At 49.8% G+C, this 14,919-nt stretch overlaps 1 protein-coding gene across 10 annotated transcripts in view; it reads right to left on the reverse strand.

Moving 5' to 3' along the window:
• ACACA (acetyl-CoA carboxylase alpha) overlaps nucleotides 1-14,919 on the reverse strand; it is a 252,188-nt gene that overhangs the window by 220,652 nt on the left and 16,617 nt on the right. For 9 of the 10 annotated variants that reach the window (XM_077312781.1, XM_077312780.1, XM_077312776.1 and 6 more), the window contains one exon: nucleotides 12,911-13,163. In XM_077312781.1, the coding sequence (XP_077168896.1) occupies nucleotides 12,911-13,140 (230 nt within the window). In that variant the 5' untranslated portion in view covers nucleotides 13,141-13,163. Of the gene's footprint in view, nucleotides 1-1,933; nucleotides 2,227-12,910; nucleotides 13,164-14,919 lie in introns of those variants that run through there. The other variant, XM_077312782.1, reaches the window with a different exon arrangement.

A 14,919-nucleotide genomic window follows, 5' to 3' on the forward strand; every position in this document is an offset into this window, starting at 1 on the left:
GCAGATCCTTGGGAGATTCAGATTAGCTGAAAGGCAAGAGACAAAGGAGCCAGGACTGTGGCGGCCCTAAGTGGCCCACACTGGTGGAGGCAGCTCAGGATGACCCTGACCAGGCATATCAGGGGCTACTGGGGGGTTGTAAAGGTAAAGCACCGAGTCATGCCTGACCCTTGGGGTGACGCCCTCCAGCGTTTTCATGGCAGACTCAGTACGGGGTGGTTTGCCAGTGCCTTTCCCAGTCATTACCGTTTACCCCCCAGCAAGCTGGGGACTCATTTTACCGACCTCAGAAGGATGGAAGGCTGAGTCAACCTTGAGGCGGCTGCTGGGATTGAACTCCCAGCCTCATGGGCAGAGCTTTCAGGCTGCATGTCTGCTGCCTTACCACTCTGCGCCACAAGAGGCTCTATGGGGGGTTGTACACCTATTTAAATCACGCGTGCGCCCATGTGCTTCATGTTCTAAGTTACTTTAGGGCCCCAGGATGGCCGAAAACTAGGGTAAAATACTTAAAAACAAATTCAGGATTCCCTAAAGGCACAATTCTGAAATTCATGATATCGAGTCCGTCATTTGAAATGTTAAAGCAGGGGTAGTCAAACTGTGGCCCTCCAGATGTCCATGGACTATAATTCCCATTAGCTCCTGCCAGTGAATGCTGGCAGGGTCTCATGGGAATTGTAGTCCATGGACATCTGGAGGGCCGCAGTTTGACTACCCTGTGTTAAAGAATATACCACAGACCACTGCTTTACGTGGCACTGGGGCTGGTATGGCTGACTGCCCAAACCTGGAGGTGATGTGGTGAAATTAAGAAGAAGAAACTCACCCCCGTGTGATATATGTTGGGCACCATCTCTTCTCTCCATCAGAAAGTAATTCAAAACAAGTTCATTTTTCCCCATGTGAACTGAATTATGTACATTGGGTTTTGCTTATTTGAAATTTAGCTAGAGACAGGATTTTGTTACAGATGTTGATTTTGGTCTTGGGACACTGCTAAAATGTCTTTATTTAGTCACTGCTGGGACACCGAGCGACCCCTTCGCCTACTGCGTTTTTCTATTCTACCTAAAAATTGTACTTCCAGCGCAGGTTTATTTAGGTTTACCCCCACAGACACACGCTTATCAAAAGACATGGGAAAGCATGATACAAATACTTAAGCACAATGTAAATTACAAATAAGGCTGAAATGCTTGGCGCAGAAGATTGACGTACCGCTCCCCTACGGCTTGCCACACACACCTGAGGAAAGTACATGCCCAAAAGCTGCCCACTATCCTACAGGCTCCAGTGCTGGCTGTTTACTGCCTAAGAGGAAACGAGAAGAGGGAATCAGAATTCAATGTTTTTGAAGGGTTCAAGAGGATTTACTTACATTTCCTCAGCAATATTTACAGCGTCCCTGTGAAGCAGGCCACTATGACTCTTACTGTAGATATAAGGAAAGCGAAGGGAAGGAACAACAAGAGCTACCTCCAGTTAAGCACCTTTTTGAAGCACTCTGAAAGGTCACACGCTGATCCTAAACATGTTTATTCAGAAAAGCGACTCACTAATTCCAATGCTCAGAGCCCCAACCTGGGTGTCCTTTCATATAATAAACGTTCTCAAACCCAGGCAGCCAGAACTTAAGCTAGTCCTTGCTTTCAAAGCTGAAACAATTTTAATGAACACAAAAGTTCAGCAGAAATTCAAAACCTTGCCTGTCCTCCGGGGGGGGGGGGGGGTTGGCTCTGCAACCCATCTGCTGCCAGAGGTCTCCTCTTAACCAAAAATAAAAAATCAGACACTGCCCAACAGCAAAGAAAAAAGAACCCTTATAATAAGGGAGAGACCCTTATCCATCCCATTTGAACTGGTGCTAGTCAACTCAGGACGCTGCAGTCACCTTTCCAGAATCTGATCCAATAAACCCCGTTCCTCCTACCTTTGAAGCATATGATATGTCATCTCTGAGTTTTCCCCTGCAGATTCCTCCATGATGGCTTGAGGGGAAGGGGTGTTTCCCGGGTTTAATTTCTGGATTGGATGACTCTGTTATGGGAGCGACGGCTGGCTGGCTGAGCCCTCCCTTCTCTGCTGCAGCCTTAAAGCCAGTCTCCGAAGATCTCCTGTATTTGCATGGTGCCCTCCTTCCTTCTAAAGAGAACTGCGTTTCACTGGCTGCTTAGCAATTTTTTAACCTTCCCCCCCCTCTTCTTTTCTCCAACCAGACGCACACCTCATCCATACACCTCCTCAGCTGTGTGCACTGTGCATGGACTCAGCTGGGGAGGGGGTTGGGAAAGAGAGAATGGGAAAACAGCTGATCGGGGGCTGACGGGGGGGGGGGGGGGGGGGGAGAGGAGAGGAAAGGCCTACAAGTTATGTAATTGGGGTTAAAGGGAGACTGGCGGTGCTGCAAGAGCTGGGGAGGGGAAATTTGCTCTCTACCGCAGCATGCCAAAAAGGCAGAGCTTCTTCATAAAAAGGATCCTAACAATCTTCTCGAAAACCTTCTTCCCAAGTGACAGCCTGTGTAAACACACCCACACGCTCCCAAGAGCACTGCAGCACACCCAAGGCTAACAAATTCAAGACAACAACCTCAGGTATGCCATAAACTCCTGGTAGGTTATAAGCCCACGAAGAAATCCTCAGTTCCTGGACCACAAAAGCTTAGATGCATGAAGCTGCTTTTCCCCAAGGCGGACTGGTCCACCTAGCTCAGTTGAGACTAGCAGCCCCCCCCCCCCCCCGACGCCCCTAAGAACAACCAGGCTGGTAGCCATAGCAATCCACAGCAATATCCCAAACCACAATGCAAAACATCACATTGCAAGCCTTCACGTTCTGCAAAACTCTTCATCAGCTGGATAATTTTTTTTAACTGGGAGGAGAGGAAAAGGAACACACACATCGTTCAGGGTACGGTGTTAAGGACCTTCTGCATACTTCTGGTGTACAGTGCTTAGCTGGCGCTGTGCAGTGGTTAAGATTAGGAACTACAAGACTGCAAGTTCAAATGCCCACTGGTGCTGTGGTAGCATGCAGAGTGAGCTTCGGCCAGTTGCAGACACTTGGCCAAGCCTACCTCACAGGGTTGTCGTTATGAGGACAAAAAGGAGGGGAGGGGAGGAAACTGTGAATCACTGTGGGCCCCCACTGGGGAGAAAGGCAGGATGGAAATGAAGTGAAGGAAACTAATAATGGACTCAGTGGGCCCAGGGCACAGCTAGGGGGTGCAGAGCTCCAAAGAGCCCCGAGGCTTCTTCAGTGTTTTGTATTATTTTGGCCACTGATTTTTAGATTCTGCTACAAACCAAAACAGCTACTTTTTCAGTCTACTTTGGGAATACTGGGCCAGCTGGGTGACCTTGGGCTCGCCACAGCACTGGGAAAGCTGTTCTGACCAAGCAGGAATCTCAGAGCTCCCTCAGCCTCACCCACATCACAGGGTGTCTGTTGTGGGGAGAGGAAAGGGAAGGCGACTGTAAGCCGCTTTGAGACTCCTTCAGGTAGAGAAAAGCGGTATATAAGAACCAACTCTTCTTCAGGGACCTGACAGATATTGGGACAACTAACGGGGCCTGAAGCCAAGGCTTCATCTGGGGCTTTTGGTATGTGTGTGGATTTTCTCCTGGAGGATTTTGCTTCAACTGCTCTTCTTTCTATCTGGTCAGGACTGCATGAATTTGCCTTACACCAACTGGCTCATCAAATTATATATTGGTAGCCGGCAACAGCCCTCCATGGCATCTGTTGTCTGAAACGCCTTGGAAATGTCAAGGCAGGAACCCAGAGCCTTCTGATCCCAAAGCACTGGTTCTGCCACCAGGCAGGAGACATCCAATGCCTTTGTACCCAGGAGGCGCATGGGATTCAACCCATGGGATTTAGCTGTACAGCTGAGTCAGGAAGGGACGAGCACCACACCACACATCCTCCCCCCCCCCACCCCCACCAGTGCCCATGTACAGAAAGAGGACGGGGTCAGGAACATGCTAGGCAGGTGTCCTAAGAGCAAACCCACCTTCTTTCCCATTTCCACACCTCCAGTCTCAACTACACCAAGCAGGTTTCCACCCGACTTACCAAACAAAACCCAGAAGCTGCCGGGACAAGGATGTACCTGGTGCTTCCCCCACAGCATCTGTCCCCAGCAATGAAAGCACACAGGATGCCTTCAATGACATGCAGAAGTTGGCTTCGTGCTGCCTTGCCGGCTTGCCACACAGCGGCAGCAGTGTGCATTCTCCAACATCCTGGACCAAGGATGCGACACTCACTCACGGTCTGCAAGGGGCAAACAGCAGCATTTGGGTGCTTGCACCTTGCCAGCCACCCCTTGTGTGCCAGCTCAGCACAGAGACACAAAAAATAGCTCAAAGAATAAAAAGACAATGAAGAAGAAGATGACGATGATTTTATTCATAGCCCACCTTCCATGTTGCACAGTGCAGGTAACAGCACTATAAACACCATACAAATGTACACTGGAGAGCCCCCATCTAGTTTCTAGCTTGGGGGGGGGGGGGGTCTGATCAGATATGCTCTGCAAGCTTATTACCTGGACAGGAAGGAGACAGTTTTTCACTGTTACTGGGAAGACCAGCATTTGGTATTCAGAGGTAGATTGCCTCAGTATCTGGAAGTTCTGTTTAGCTTTCCATTGCTATAAACGGGCAATAATTCTATCCTCACAAAATGCGTCAAATCTACTTTTTAAAGCTGTCTAAGTTAGCCATAGCAAATTCTACAAGTTACTTGTCCACCACATGAAGAAGCAGAACCACAGACGTTAATTAACTCCCCAGAAGGAAAATACACCTCCTACATTTTCCTACAAGCCACTCGGATTACCAACACCCAGGTGGGCCCTGGAGACCTCCCACCATTACAGAAATGGACTCGAGGGCATTGTACCCTACTGAGGTGCCTCCCCCCCCCCCCCGGCTCCACCCTATTACAACATATGAAGAGCCACAGCAGCCAAATGCCAGGCCTGACCACTGGGGCCCATTTGCCTTGGCCTGTGCTGGCGGCCAGCAGCTCTTCAGGATCTCAGCCCTGCTGGCTGAAATCTTTGCCAGGTTGAGTCCGGAACTTTTGCATTCCCAGTGGACCCTTCGCAACAGGACGACAGGGACATCTCCCCCTCCGTTGCCCCACCAAGATGGTCTGTGGTGACTGACAGGAGTTCTCCAGGGCCCTGGGCGGAGAAGGGAGTACCCCAGTACCTGTTACCCCAGATCCTCTACCTACAGATGCCAAAAGCTGAACCATCCAAAAACAGATGCTCAGCAATTAAGCCATGGTCCCTCCTCCAAGCAGCTCAGGCTGGCTTTTCTTGCTTCTTTTATGCACATAACGACCCTGCAATATAGGTCAGGCTGAAAGTGACTGACTAATGCAGAGATATCTAGTAAGTCAGACACAGATAGGATTAAAACAGGTTATTCTCAGCTTAAGTTCAACACTGCCCACTTCACTCTATTGGCTGACCACCACCAAACATGAAAACAGGCCCTTACGAAAACATGGTTTATATAATCATTTTCATTTCCAGTCTGCCATGATAAAAGCCAGTATTCCAATGTCCCACACAAACCCACACAAAAAGGAATACTCAAAATATACAAAGGGCAATAAAATAGAGTCCTCCCAGAACAAAATGTAAAAGCAAGGTCATTTCTGGAGAGCCTTGGAATTTGAACCAGACCCTTGAGCTCCCACTGACTGGGTGCCAAGACCTTCAAGCCCTCTTGGAGAAAAGGAGCTCCCTCTCCCCTCACCCCCCCCCCTCGGGCAAACAACAGACACTACGAAACCAAAGCCAGGCTGGTTTAAGCTCCACAGGCCTGGCCTTCTGCCTCTCCTCAACTGAGAGCTCAGTGCATTTCCGCCTACCGAGTCACCCCATGGATTCAGCGCCGAAGCTCCGACAGAGACCTGAAGCCTCTCGCAATCTGTGACCTATAGCGACAATCTTGGAAACCTTCTGACAAGCAGCGCAGTTTGCAAGGCCAGCTTCGGGACAAGCTTCCTCCTAGGCCAAGCGCATCAGCGCCCTGCTAAAGAACAGCTCAGAAATCAGATTAGAGGCTCTCGTTGTTCGAGCTGCCGTCACATGGCTGGAAACCTGGAAAGGAGCAGACAGCTGGTTGCCTTCAGATGCCCCACCCAGTATTGGAAGAGGGCAAGGCCAGCTGGCCTGGGGTCCAGGCAAAGCAGGGACACACCTGGCTGCCCCAACAGGCTTAAGGATGCCTGACTCTGCACAGGGCCTCAAAGGGGTTTTTAAAAAGGAATCCTGAGACTTTAAAGAGGAACAGGAACAAAGAGAACAGGGGGCATGAAGCAGGAGTCCCTTAAAGATGTAACTATGGGACAGAATTACAGATAGAACTTCTTGCATGTGGCAAGTCCCAGCACCCGGGCATTTAAAGCATTTGCCTTTCCTTGCCTGGGGTCTTAAAAGAGTCAGGGGCTGGGGTCTATACTACTCTGCGCTGCTTGGTCCTATTATAGAAACTTGCTTCAGTTGTTTTCAGACTTCTGGTGGTTCTACAACCCTGATTCCTATTGCATTGTCTATTACAGGGGTGGCCAAACTGTAGCTCTACAGAGGTCCATGATAATCATCTTCAAGTATTTGAAAGGCTGTCAGATAGATGATAGAACAGAGTTATTTTCTGTTACCCCAGAGCAGGGGTAGTCAAACTGTGGCCCTCCAGATGTCTATGGACTACAATTCCCATGAGCCACTGCCAGCGAACACTGGCAGGGGTTCATAGGAATTGTAGTCCTTGGACATCTTGAGGGCCGCAGTTTGACTACCCCTGCCCCAGAGAGTCATACCAGAACCAATAGGTTTAAATTAATTCAAAAGAATTTTTAGCTAAACATCCAGAAGTTCCTGAGAATTCCTCAGTGAAACAGGCTACCTCTGGAGGTGGTGGGTTCTCTTTCTTTGGAAGTTTTTAAGCAGAAGCTAGTCAGTCATCTGACAGAAGGGCTGATTTTATGAACTTAGGCAGACTGTGAGTGGGGAGCAGCAAGGGATGTGCCAGTGCTTGTCTCTTGTGGCCCTTCCTTGCATGCCCAGGGAACTGCTGATTGCCAGTGTGGGATGGGAGGTGAATTTCCTCCAGGCCAGGCTGGATTCTGGAGAGTTTTGGTGAAGGGATCACCTGAGCATGAAATTGGGGTCACTGTGGGTGGGCAGGTAGTTGTGATTTCCTGCATAATGATAGAGTTAGACTGAATGACCCAGAAGGTCCCTTCCAACTCTAGGATTCTATGATTCCAGGGACTGTGCTGGTAGGAACCCTTGGGAATTATAGGCCACAATTTGGTCACCCCTGGTCTATTGTGTGTCCCATCCTGTTAACTGTATTGACTCACTCTGTGTAACCCGCCCTGAGTGCGAATGAGAAAAGTGGACCACAAATAACGCAAATAAATGCTGTTTTCAGAGCATTGCTGGTGTTACCTGCCTGGAGTCACAACTGTCTTGCAGGGGGTCAGAAGTCGGAAGCGTTTTGAAGAAAGAAATCTCCAGTTCAGCGGCCTCTGCTAAGAGGACTGAGGAATCTCCTTGGCTGGAAGTGCTGAGGAGGAGACTGGAGGGGCACCTGTCATTGGGCACATCTTAGCACTTTGCCTGGACAAATGACCTGACCTCTGGTCAAGCCATCTCAGGGGAGAATCAAAAAGCAAACACATTGGGAAAGAGGCATTCAAGGCTGCCACCCAACTGCCAGGTTTTAGGCACACAAAAGCCACGCGGTTTGGCGAGAGGCCTCCTGGGCCCTCCTGTAACTTTCCATGGCTCAGCAGGGCCAGCTGGCTGGCACGAGGAAGAGAATCCTGGGCCCAGGACACTGAGCCCAGACCCGGGCCGTGCGGACGGAGAGCCACCACCCAGTGACCAAGCTGACGGCAGCCACGGGAAAGAGTCTTGTCGCCAGCACTGCTGGCAGGGAAAGCGCGATCAAGTCGCGGCCGACTCAGCATGATCCCTCCGGGCTCCCAAGGCAAGAGGCGCTGCAGCCCCGGGCTCCTGCGGTGGTCTCCCGCCCAAACTCTCATCAGGGCCGGCCCGGCTTCGCTGCCAGGGTCCGACAAGGGAGGGCTAAGCTGGACTCTCTAGGTCAGGGCTAAAACTACTGACCAACTCTTAAAAATCTGTACATCATACAATTAATAATAAAATAATTAAAGCAGAAGTGGCAGAATGAAACACGGAAAACATCTGACAGCATCTATAGCCAACAGCAGTGCTGATTGTTCTCATACTTCTCAGAATTGGCCACTATCAATAGATCAACAAAGCTCTATGAAGACAGGTTGAGGGACTTGGGAATATTCAGCCTGGAGAAAAGGAGGTTGAGAGGGGACATGATAGCCCTCTTTAAGTATTTGAAAGGTTGTCACTTGGAGGAGGGCAGGATGCTGTTTCTGTTGGCTGCAGAGGAGAGGACACGCAGTAATGGGTTCAAACTTCAAGTACAACGATATAGGCTAGATATCAGGAAAAAGTTTTTCACAGTCAGAGTAGTTCAGCAGTGGAATAGGCTGCCTAAGGAGGTGGTGAGCTCCCCCTCACTGGCAGCCTTCAAGCAAAGGTTGGATACACACTTTTCTTGGATGCTTTAGGATGCTTAGGGCTAATCCTGCGTTGAGCAGGGAGTTGGACTAGATGGCCTGTATGGCCCCTGTCAACTCTATGATTCTATGATTCTATGATCTTTTCCAGACTAGGGGGCATCTGTGGGGGGCGTTTTGTCAGGGGTCACATTAGATGGATCCTCCCCAAGGCACATGGATTTGAGGAATCTGTGTCAGAGCCACTTCCCCTGTATCAAATGCTCTGCTTCTCAATCTGCAGGACTTGAGCCAGAGGATCTGCTCGAGATGCTGAATGTCCCAGGGTCAATCTCCAGCACCTCCAATTACAAGAATCTGGCAGAAGGGGATTTGAAAGGCCTCTGCCCGAAATCTTGGAGTCTAAGTAGTCAGGGCTGACCTTGATGTACTGAGGGTACAATTCAGAGTGAGGCAGATGGGAAGGTGCCCTGGCTCAATGGCAGAGCAGGTCCCAGGTTCAATCCCTACCATTAGTACTAGGTGATGCAGAAGATAGCTGAATCTGTTTTATTTAGTGGCTTCATTTCTACCCTGCTTTTCTCCCTAATGGGTACTCAAAGCAGCTTACATTGCCTTCCTGTCCTCCATTTTATCCTCACAACAACCCTGCTAGATAGAGATTAGGCTGAGAGTTTGGGACTAGCCTGAGGTCCCCCAGCAAGCTTCCATGGCAAACCGGGGATTCAAACCTGGGTTTCTCAGATGCTGCCCCACTATACCATGCTGGCTCTAAGAGTTGCTGATCCAGCATGTTTAAACTCTTGAGTACCTTTAAACAGGCAATTTGTGCACTTAGACCTGTTTTCATTTTGCTAACTGGACTGTTTTATTTATAGCCTGGCAGGTCAGTTTGCTGCATTCAGTCCACAGATACAAAGTGGGAACTAAACGTTTTAAAGAAAGGCCTCTACCCTGGAGAAATGCTGCTGCCAGTCACACTTGACAACACTGGGGTTGAGAGACCGACAGCCGGACTTGGGATAAGGACACTTGGGATCCTGGACACTTGACACCCTTGGGCTAGCCACAGCATTGAGAGAACTGCTCTGACCAAGCAGGAATCTCAGGGCTCTCTCAGCCTCACCCACCTCACAAGGTGTCAGTTGTGGGGAGAGGAAAGGGAAGGCGACTGTAAACCACTCTGAGACTCCTTCGGGTAGAGAAAAGCAGCATATAAGAACCAAGTTTTCTTCTTCGGTAATATCAGGGCTCTCTCAGACTCATCTCCCTCACAGGGTGTCTGTTGTGGGGAGAGGAAAAGGAAGGCAAATGTAAGCCACTTTGAGACTCCTTCGGGTAGAGAAAAGCGGCATATAAGAACCAACTCTTCTTCTCCCACCTAAGAAAAGGATCAGGACCTCTACCACAAGCACCTCTACTAAAGATTCTCTAACCCCTCTGGTCCCGCAGGAAAGGGAAGAAGCATGACTGGGAATCCCAGGCACAAGGAAGAGCTTCCCTTTCCCTCTGGCTGAACCCCACTGCTCAGTGGAGGAGACGCTTCCACCAAAGATAGTTTGGTTGCTGCTCTCCAGTTCCTCTAGCCTCTGCAGACTGTCCTTTCCCACTTCGCCTGGCTCCAAAGGCTGGACATCGGGCTATCTGAACACGACCCACCCTCAAAAGGAGCCAGGAAGTCCAGCCCGCCAAACAGTAGGGAAAACATGCACACAGACATGCACGCAAAGAGCTTTTTGGGTTGAAAACCAACTCTGGACTGGAATCTAGCTACACCTTTGAGACCAGCAAGTTTGTCAATCGAGTTGTTCTATTGCAGACCCATTCGGCTACCTTATGAAGCTTGCTTGATTAATGTACAGTCAGTATATTCACCCAAGAAAGAAGCAGACCAAATAACTGTTGGCAGAGTTTAAATATGCAAAGAAAGTAAAGCACTAAGCTGCTTAAGAGTTTAGAAGAGAAAAAATCATTGCATAGAATGAGGAAAGAAGACGGTCCTAAGAGTTCTGTTCTGCATTAATTCTGCCTGCTCAGGAGGCAAGCAAAGAGGAAGTGAGCTCGAAGGAGCATAAAGTCTTCAAAGAGCCAATCAGGACGCTGGAGATTACTGTATTTGCCGACGTATAAGACGACTGGGCGTATAAGACAACCCCCCAACATTTCTACTCAAAATATAGAGTTTGTTACATTACATTACAGTACCTGTCATTGTCACCATTGTACAGCCGCAGTGCGACTGCAGTGCCTCCGGCCTGCCCCTGCATCTCCCTGTGACCGGCACTAGTGCGCATGTGCGAGCTCTGCGTAGACAAGGGGCAGGCCGGCGCACCGCTGCTTCCCGCCGAGCAGAACGGGCCGGTCATGCCGAAATGGCTGGCACCCCTGTCTCGCTGCTGATGCTCACCGCAGCCACGCTAATGATCCGCCACAGCCGCACTGGATACCGTGCGATACTGGATGGTATGTAGAATAAGGTGGGCATCAGGAGGCCACTATGGGCACCGGGAGGCCACTATGGGCAGCTATGTCTATCCCACCTGAAGTGCACTTGGAGGCATGTTTTTCAGGGGGGGAAAGTAGTCTTATACGCCAGCAAATACAGTATTTTAAAAACATCAGGACGTTCCTAAGCCAACTATGTTAAATAAACACCACCTCTGACGCCCCCTGCAGGGCATTCTTCATATGTTTCTGTATCATGCACCCTACAGGTCTTGCATATTCATAGAATCCTGAGTGGGAAGGGGCCATGTAGGCCATGTAGTCCCACCACTTGCTCAATGCAGGATCAGCCTCTAGCATTCAGGATACGGATCTGTCCAGCCGCTGTCCTCCCACCAGTGAGGGGGAGCTCCCCACTTCCTTAGGCAGCCCATTTCATGGCTGAACTAGACTCATGGAATCCTAGAGTGGGAAGGGGCCACAAAGGCCATCTAGTCCAGCCCCCTACTCAATGCAGGATCAGCCCAAAGCATTCAGGATAAGTACCTGTCTAGCTGCTGCTTGAAGACAACCAGTGAGGAGGAGCTCACCACCTCCTTCGGCAGTCAATTACACTCATAGAATCCTAGAGTGGGAAGGGGGTATGCAGGCCATCTAGTCCCACCCCCTGCTCAAGGCAGAATCAGCCTCTAGCATCCAGGATATGGATCTGTCCAGCTGCTGCCTAAAGACCAATGATTGGGAGCTCACCACCTCCTTAGGCAGCCCATTCCACTGTAGAATATACTCACAGAATCCTAGAATTGGAAGGGACCATCTAGTCCCACCCCCTGCTCAATGCAGGATCAGCCTCAAGCATCCAGGAGTAGGATCTGTCCAGCCGCTGCTTGAAGACGGCCAGTGAGGGGGAGCTCCCCACCTCCACAGGCAGCCCCTTCCACTGCTGAACTAGACTCCTAGAATCCTAGAGTGGGAAGGGGCCATAAAGACCATCTAGTCCCACCCCCTGCTCAATGCAGGATCAGCCTCAAGCATCCAGGATACGGATTTGTCCAGCCACTGCTTGAAGACCGCCAGTGAGGGGGAGCTCCCCACTTCCTTAGGCATCTGATTCCACTGCCAAACTACTCTGACTGTGAAAACATTTTCCTGAAATCTAGCTGGTATTGTTCTACATGTAATTTAAACCCATTACTGTGGGTCCTAGCCTCTGCTAAAAAATAGCAGCATCTAAAGCACTTCTGATCTTCTTCCAAACCTGATTTGATGTTCCACAGATTTTTTTTAAGCTCTGGCATTCCCAGTCCTTTGCACCTTCCTGTTCAACTAGAAGCCTTGGCCCATCAGGCTGGCCCAAGACCAGCAACTTAATTCTGCACAGAGAAGACAGAGGAAAGAATCTCCTACTCCCCTATGAACTACAGTCTCCATGTTTTAGCTTCCTGAAATAAATAAGGAGGCCATGCAGGACTCATTTTTGGAGGAAGGGTACCTTCATTATGGAATTACCACACACATACATACACACACAAACACACACATGCGCACAAACACAGAGGGAGCTGGCTACAAACACTTCTTCACACTGTTCCCAGAGGGTACCTTTCCTGCTGATTTTAAATGCCATCTCAATTTTTTAAATTGCACGTATGTTGCCTCAAGCACCTCAACGGGACACAGATAAATTAGACACATTTGCAGAGCATGGTACAATCAGTAACCGCTTGGCTGAGGACAGGAGGTCTAGCAGAGTCCATTCCTACCCATGGCACACTCCCGGCTGGTCAGCATTTGTTGACCCCACAAGGCCACTTGGATTAGACCGAAGAGAAGACCGAAGAGTCGAAAGGACTGGGATGTGTTTGGGTACCTCATATGACTGGCCAGCCCATCTTGGGCAGTGGAGGGGGCCAGATCAGAAAGCGAGTCCGAGCTGACGGAGACCGGCGACAACGACCGCTCTTTGTCCTCCAGCAGGTCAATTTTCACCAAGGAGCTCGTCTCGTCCTCAGAGTTGTCCTCAGACACGGAGCCAATGATGAACCGAGAGTGGGCATTCAGCTCCAGGGACTTGTCATCTGGTACCGGCTCTCCCATCATGCCCTCAATGTAGGTTTGCACCACTGGGGAAAAAACACAAGGAAAAATGTGTGAAGAGTTCAGATCACCATGAATTGTTGCAGCCACGGAGGGAAAAAATAGAATCACCAAGGAGAGAAGCCATTCACACATGAACATGAAGGTGCCACATATTCAAACAGACCACTGATCAATGTCAGTATTGTCTGGTCAGTCTGGCACGTGGGGCTCCAGGGTCTCAGGGTCTTTCCCATCACCTACTGCCTGGTCTTTTTAACTGGAGGTGGTGGGAATTGAACCCAGGGACTCCTGCATGGCCTATGGTTGAGGCCAGCGTGCTGAGGAAGATCTAGACCCACCCCCTTGGCAGACTGACATCAATCCCTCGTCCACTCCTGGGAGTGATAACTGGGGGGTGGAGTTGGTTGTGATTTTTTCATTGTTATATCTTGGTCTTTTGTATGGATAGATGTGCATTTTATAGATCAGTTGGATGGTTTTAGGGGGTACTTTTATTGGGGATTTTATGCACTTTTGTAACCCGCCACGAGCCTTCTTGGGAGTGGCAGGCTAGAAATATAATAAATAATAATAATGTGCATAGAAGACAGTTTAGTATCAAAGAAAACACTCCAATCTCTGCATAAACTTAATTGCATTAATCAAGTTTTCTTTCCAGTAATAATTTTCTCTGGTCTTGCAAATTAACAAGGAGTTATACCATAATGCTCAACTCTTAATTTCTAGAAATTCTGCTAAGCACTTTGCCGTCCCTTGTCTCATTATGCATTGACTTCAGATTTTGCAGTCTAGAGCAGTGGTCCCCAACCTTTCTGAGGCTGGGGACCGGCAGGGCATCGGGCCGCGCCCGCGGGCCACGCCAACGCATCGGAAGTTTTTTTACTGCGGGGGGGCGGGGAGAGGGAGCCGCGGCCCGGTGCCATGGCCTTCGCGGCCCGGCACCGGGCCGTGGCTTGCAGGTTGGGGACCACTGGTCTAGAGGACTAGAATTTTTTTTAATTAAAGCAGATATTAAGAACATAAGTGGTCAATTTCATCCAGCAACCTGTCTCCAGAGCCTTCATAAGAACCTTGCTGGATCAGACCAGGATCCATCTTGTCCAGCATCCTGTCTTACACAGTGACCAACCAGTTCCTCTGGAAGAAGAAGAAGAGTTGGTTCTTATATGCCGCTTTTCTCTGCCCGAAGGAGTCTCAAAGCAGCTTACAATCACCTTCCCTTTCCTCTCCCCACAACAGACACTCTGTGAGGTGGGTGAGGCTGAGAGAGCCCTGAAATTACTGCTTGGTCAGAACAGTTTTATCAGTGCCATGGCGAGCCCAAAGTCACCCAGCTGGCTGCATGTGGGGAGAGCAGGGAATCAAGCCTGGCTTGCCAGATTAGAAGCTGGCACTCCTGACCACTACACCAAGCTGGCCAACATCAGGGCAGAGAGGTCGAGGCCTTCCCCTGATAAGAACCTAAGACGAGCCCTGCTGGATCAGACTAGGGATTCATCTAGTCCAGCATCCTGTCTCACACAGTGGCCAACCAGTTCCTCTGGAGGGCCAACAAGGGTTCTGTGGCTAGGCAGGAAGGAGTCAGATCAGGAAGTATGCTTGCCCTGCCTGGACGGTGTGCAATTTTCAACTGCACACATGGCCAGGAATCTGGGTGTGATTTTTATGCCTCCTTGTCAATGAAGGCACAAGTCCCAAAAGTAGCAAGGCAGGCTTTTTTCCATCTTTGCCAGGCCAAGCTACCAGCACCCTATCTGGCCCCAGAACACCATGCAACGG

This window comes from Paroedura picta, chromosome 15, assembly GCF_049243985.1.
Source record: "Paroedura picta isolate Pp20150507F chromosome 15, Ppicta_v3.0, whole genome shotgun sequence".
Taxonomy (NCBI): Eukaryota; Metazoa; Chordata; class Lepidosauria; order Squamata; family Gekkonidae; genus Paroedura; species Paroedura picta.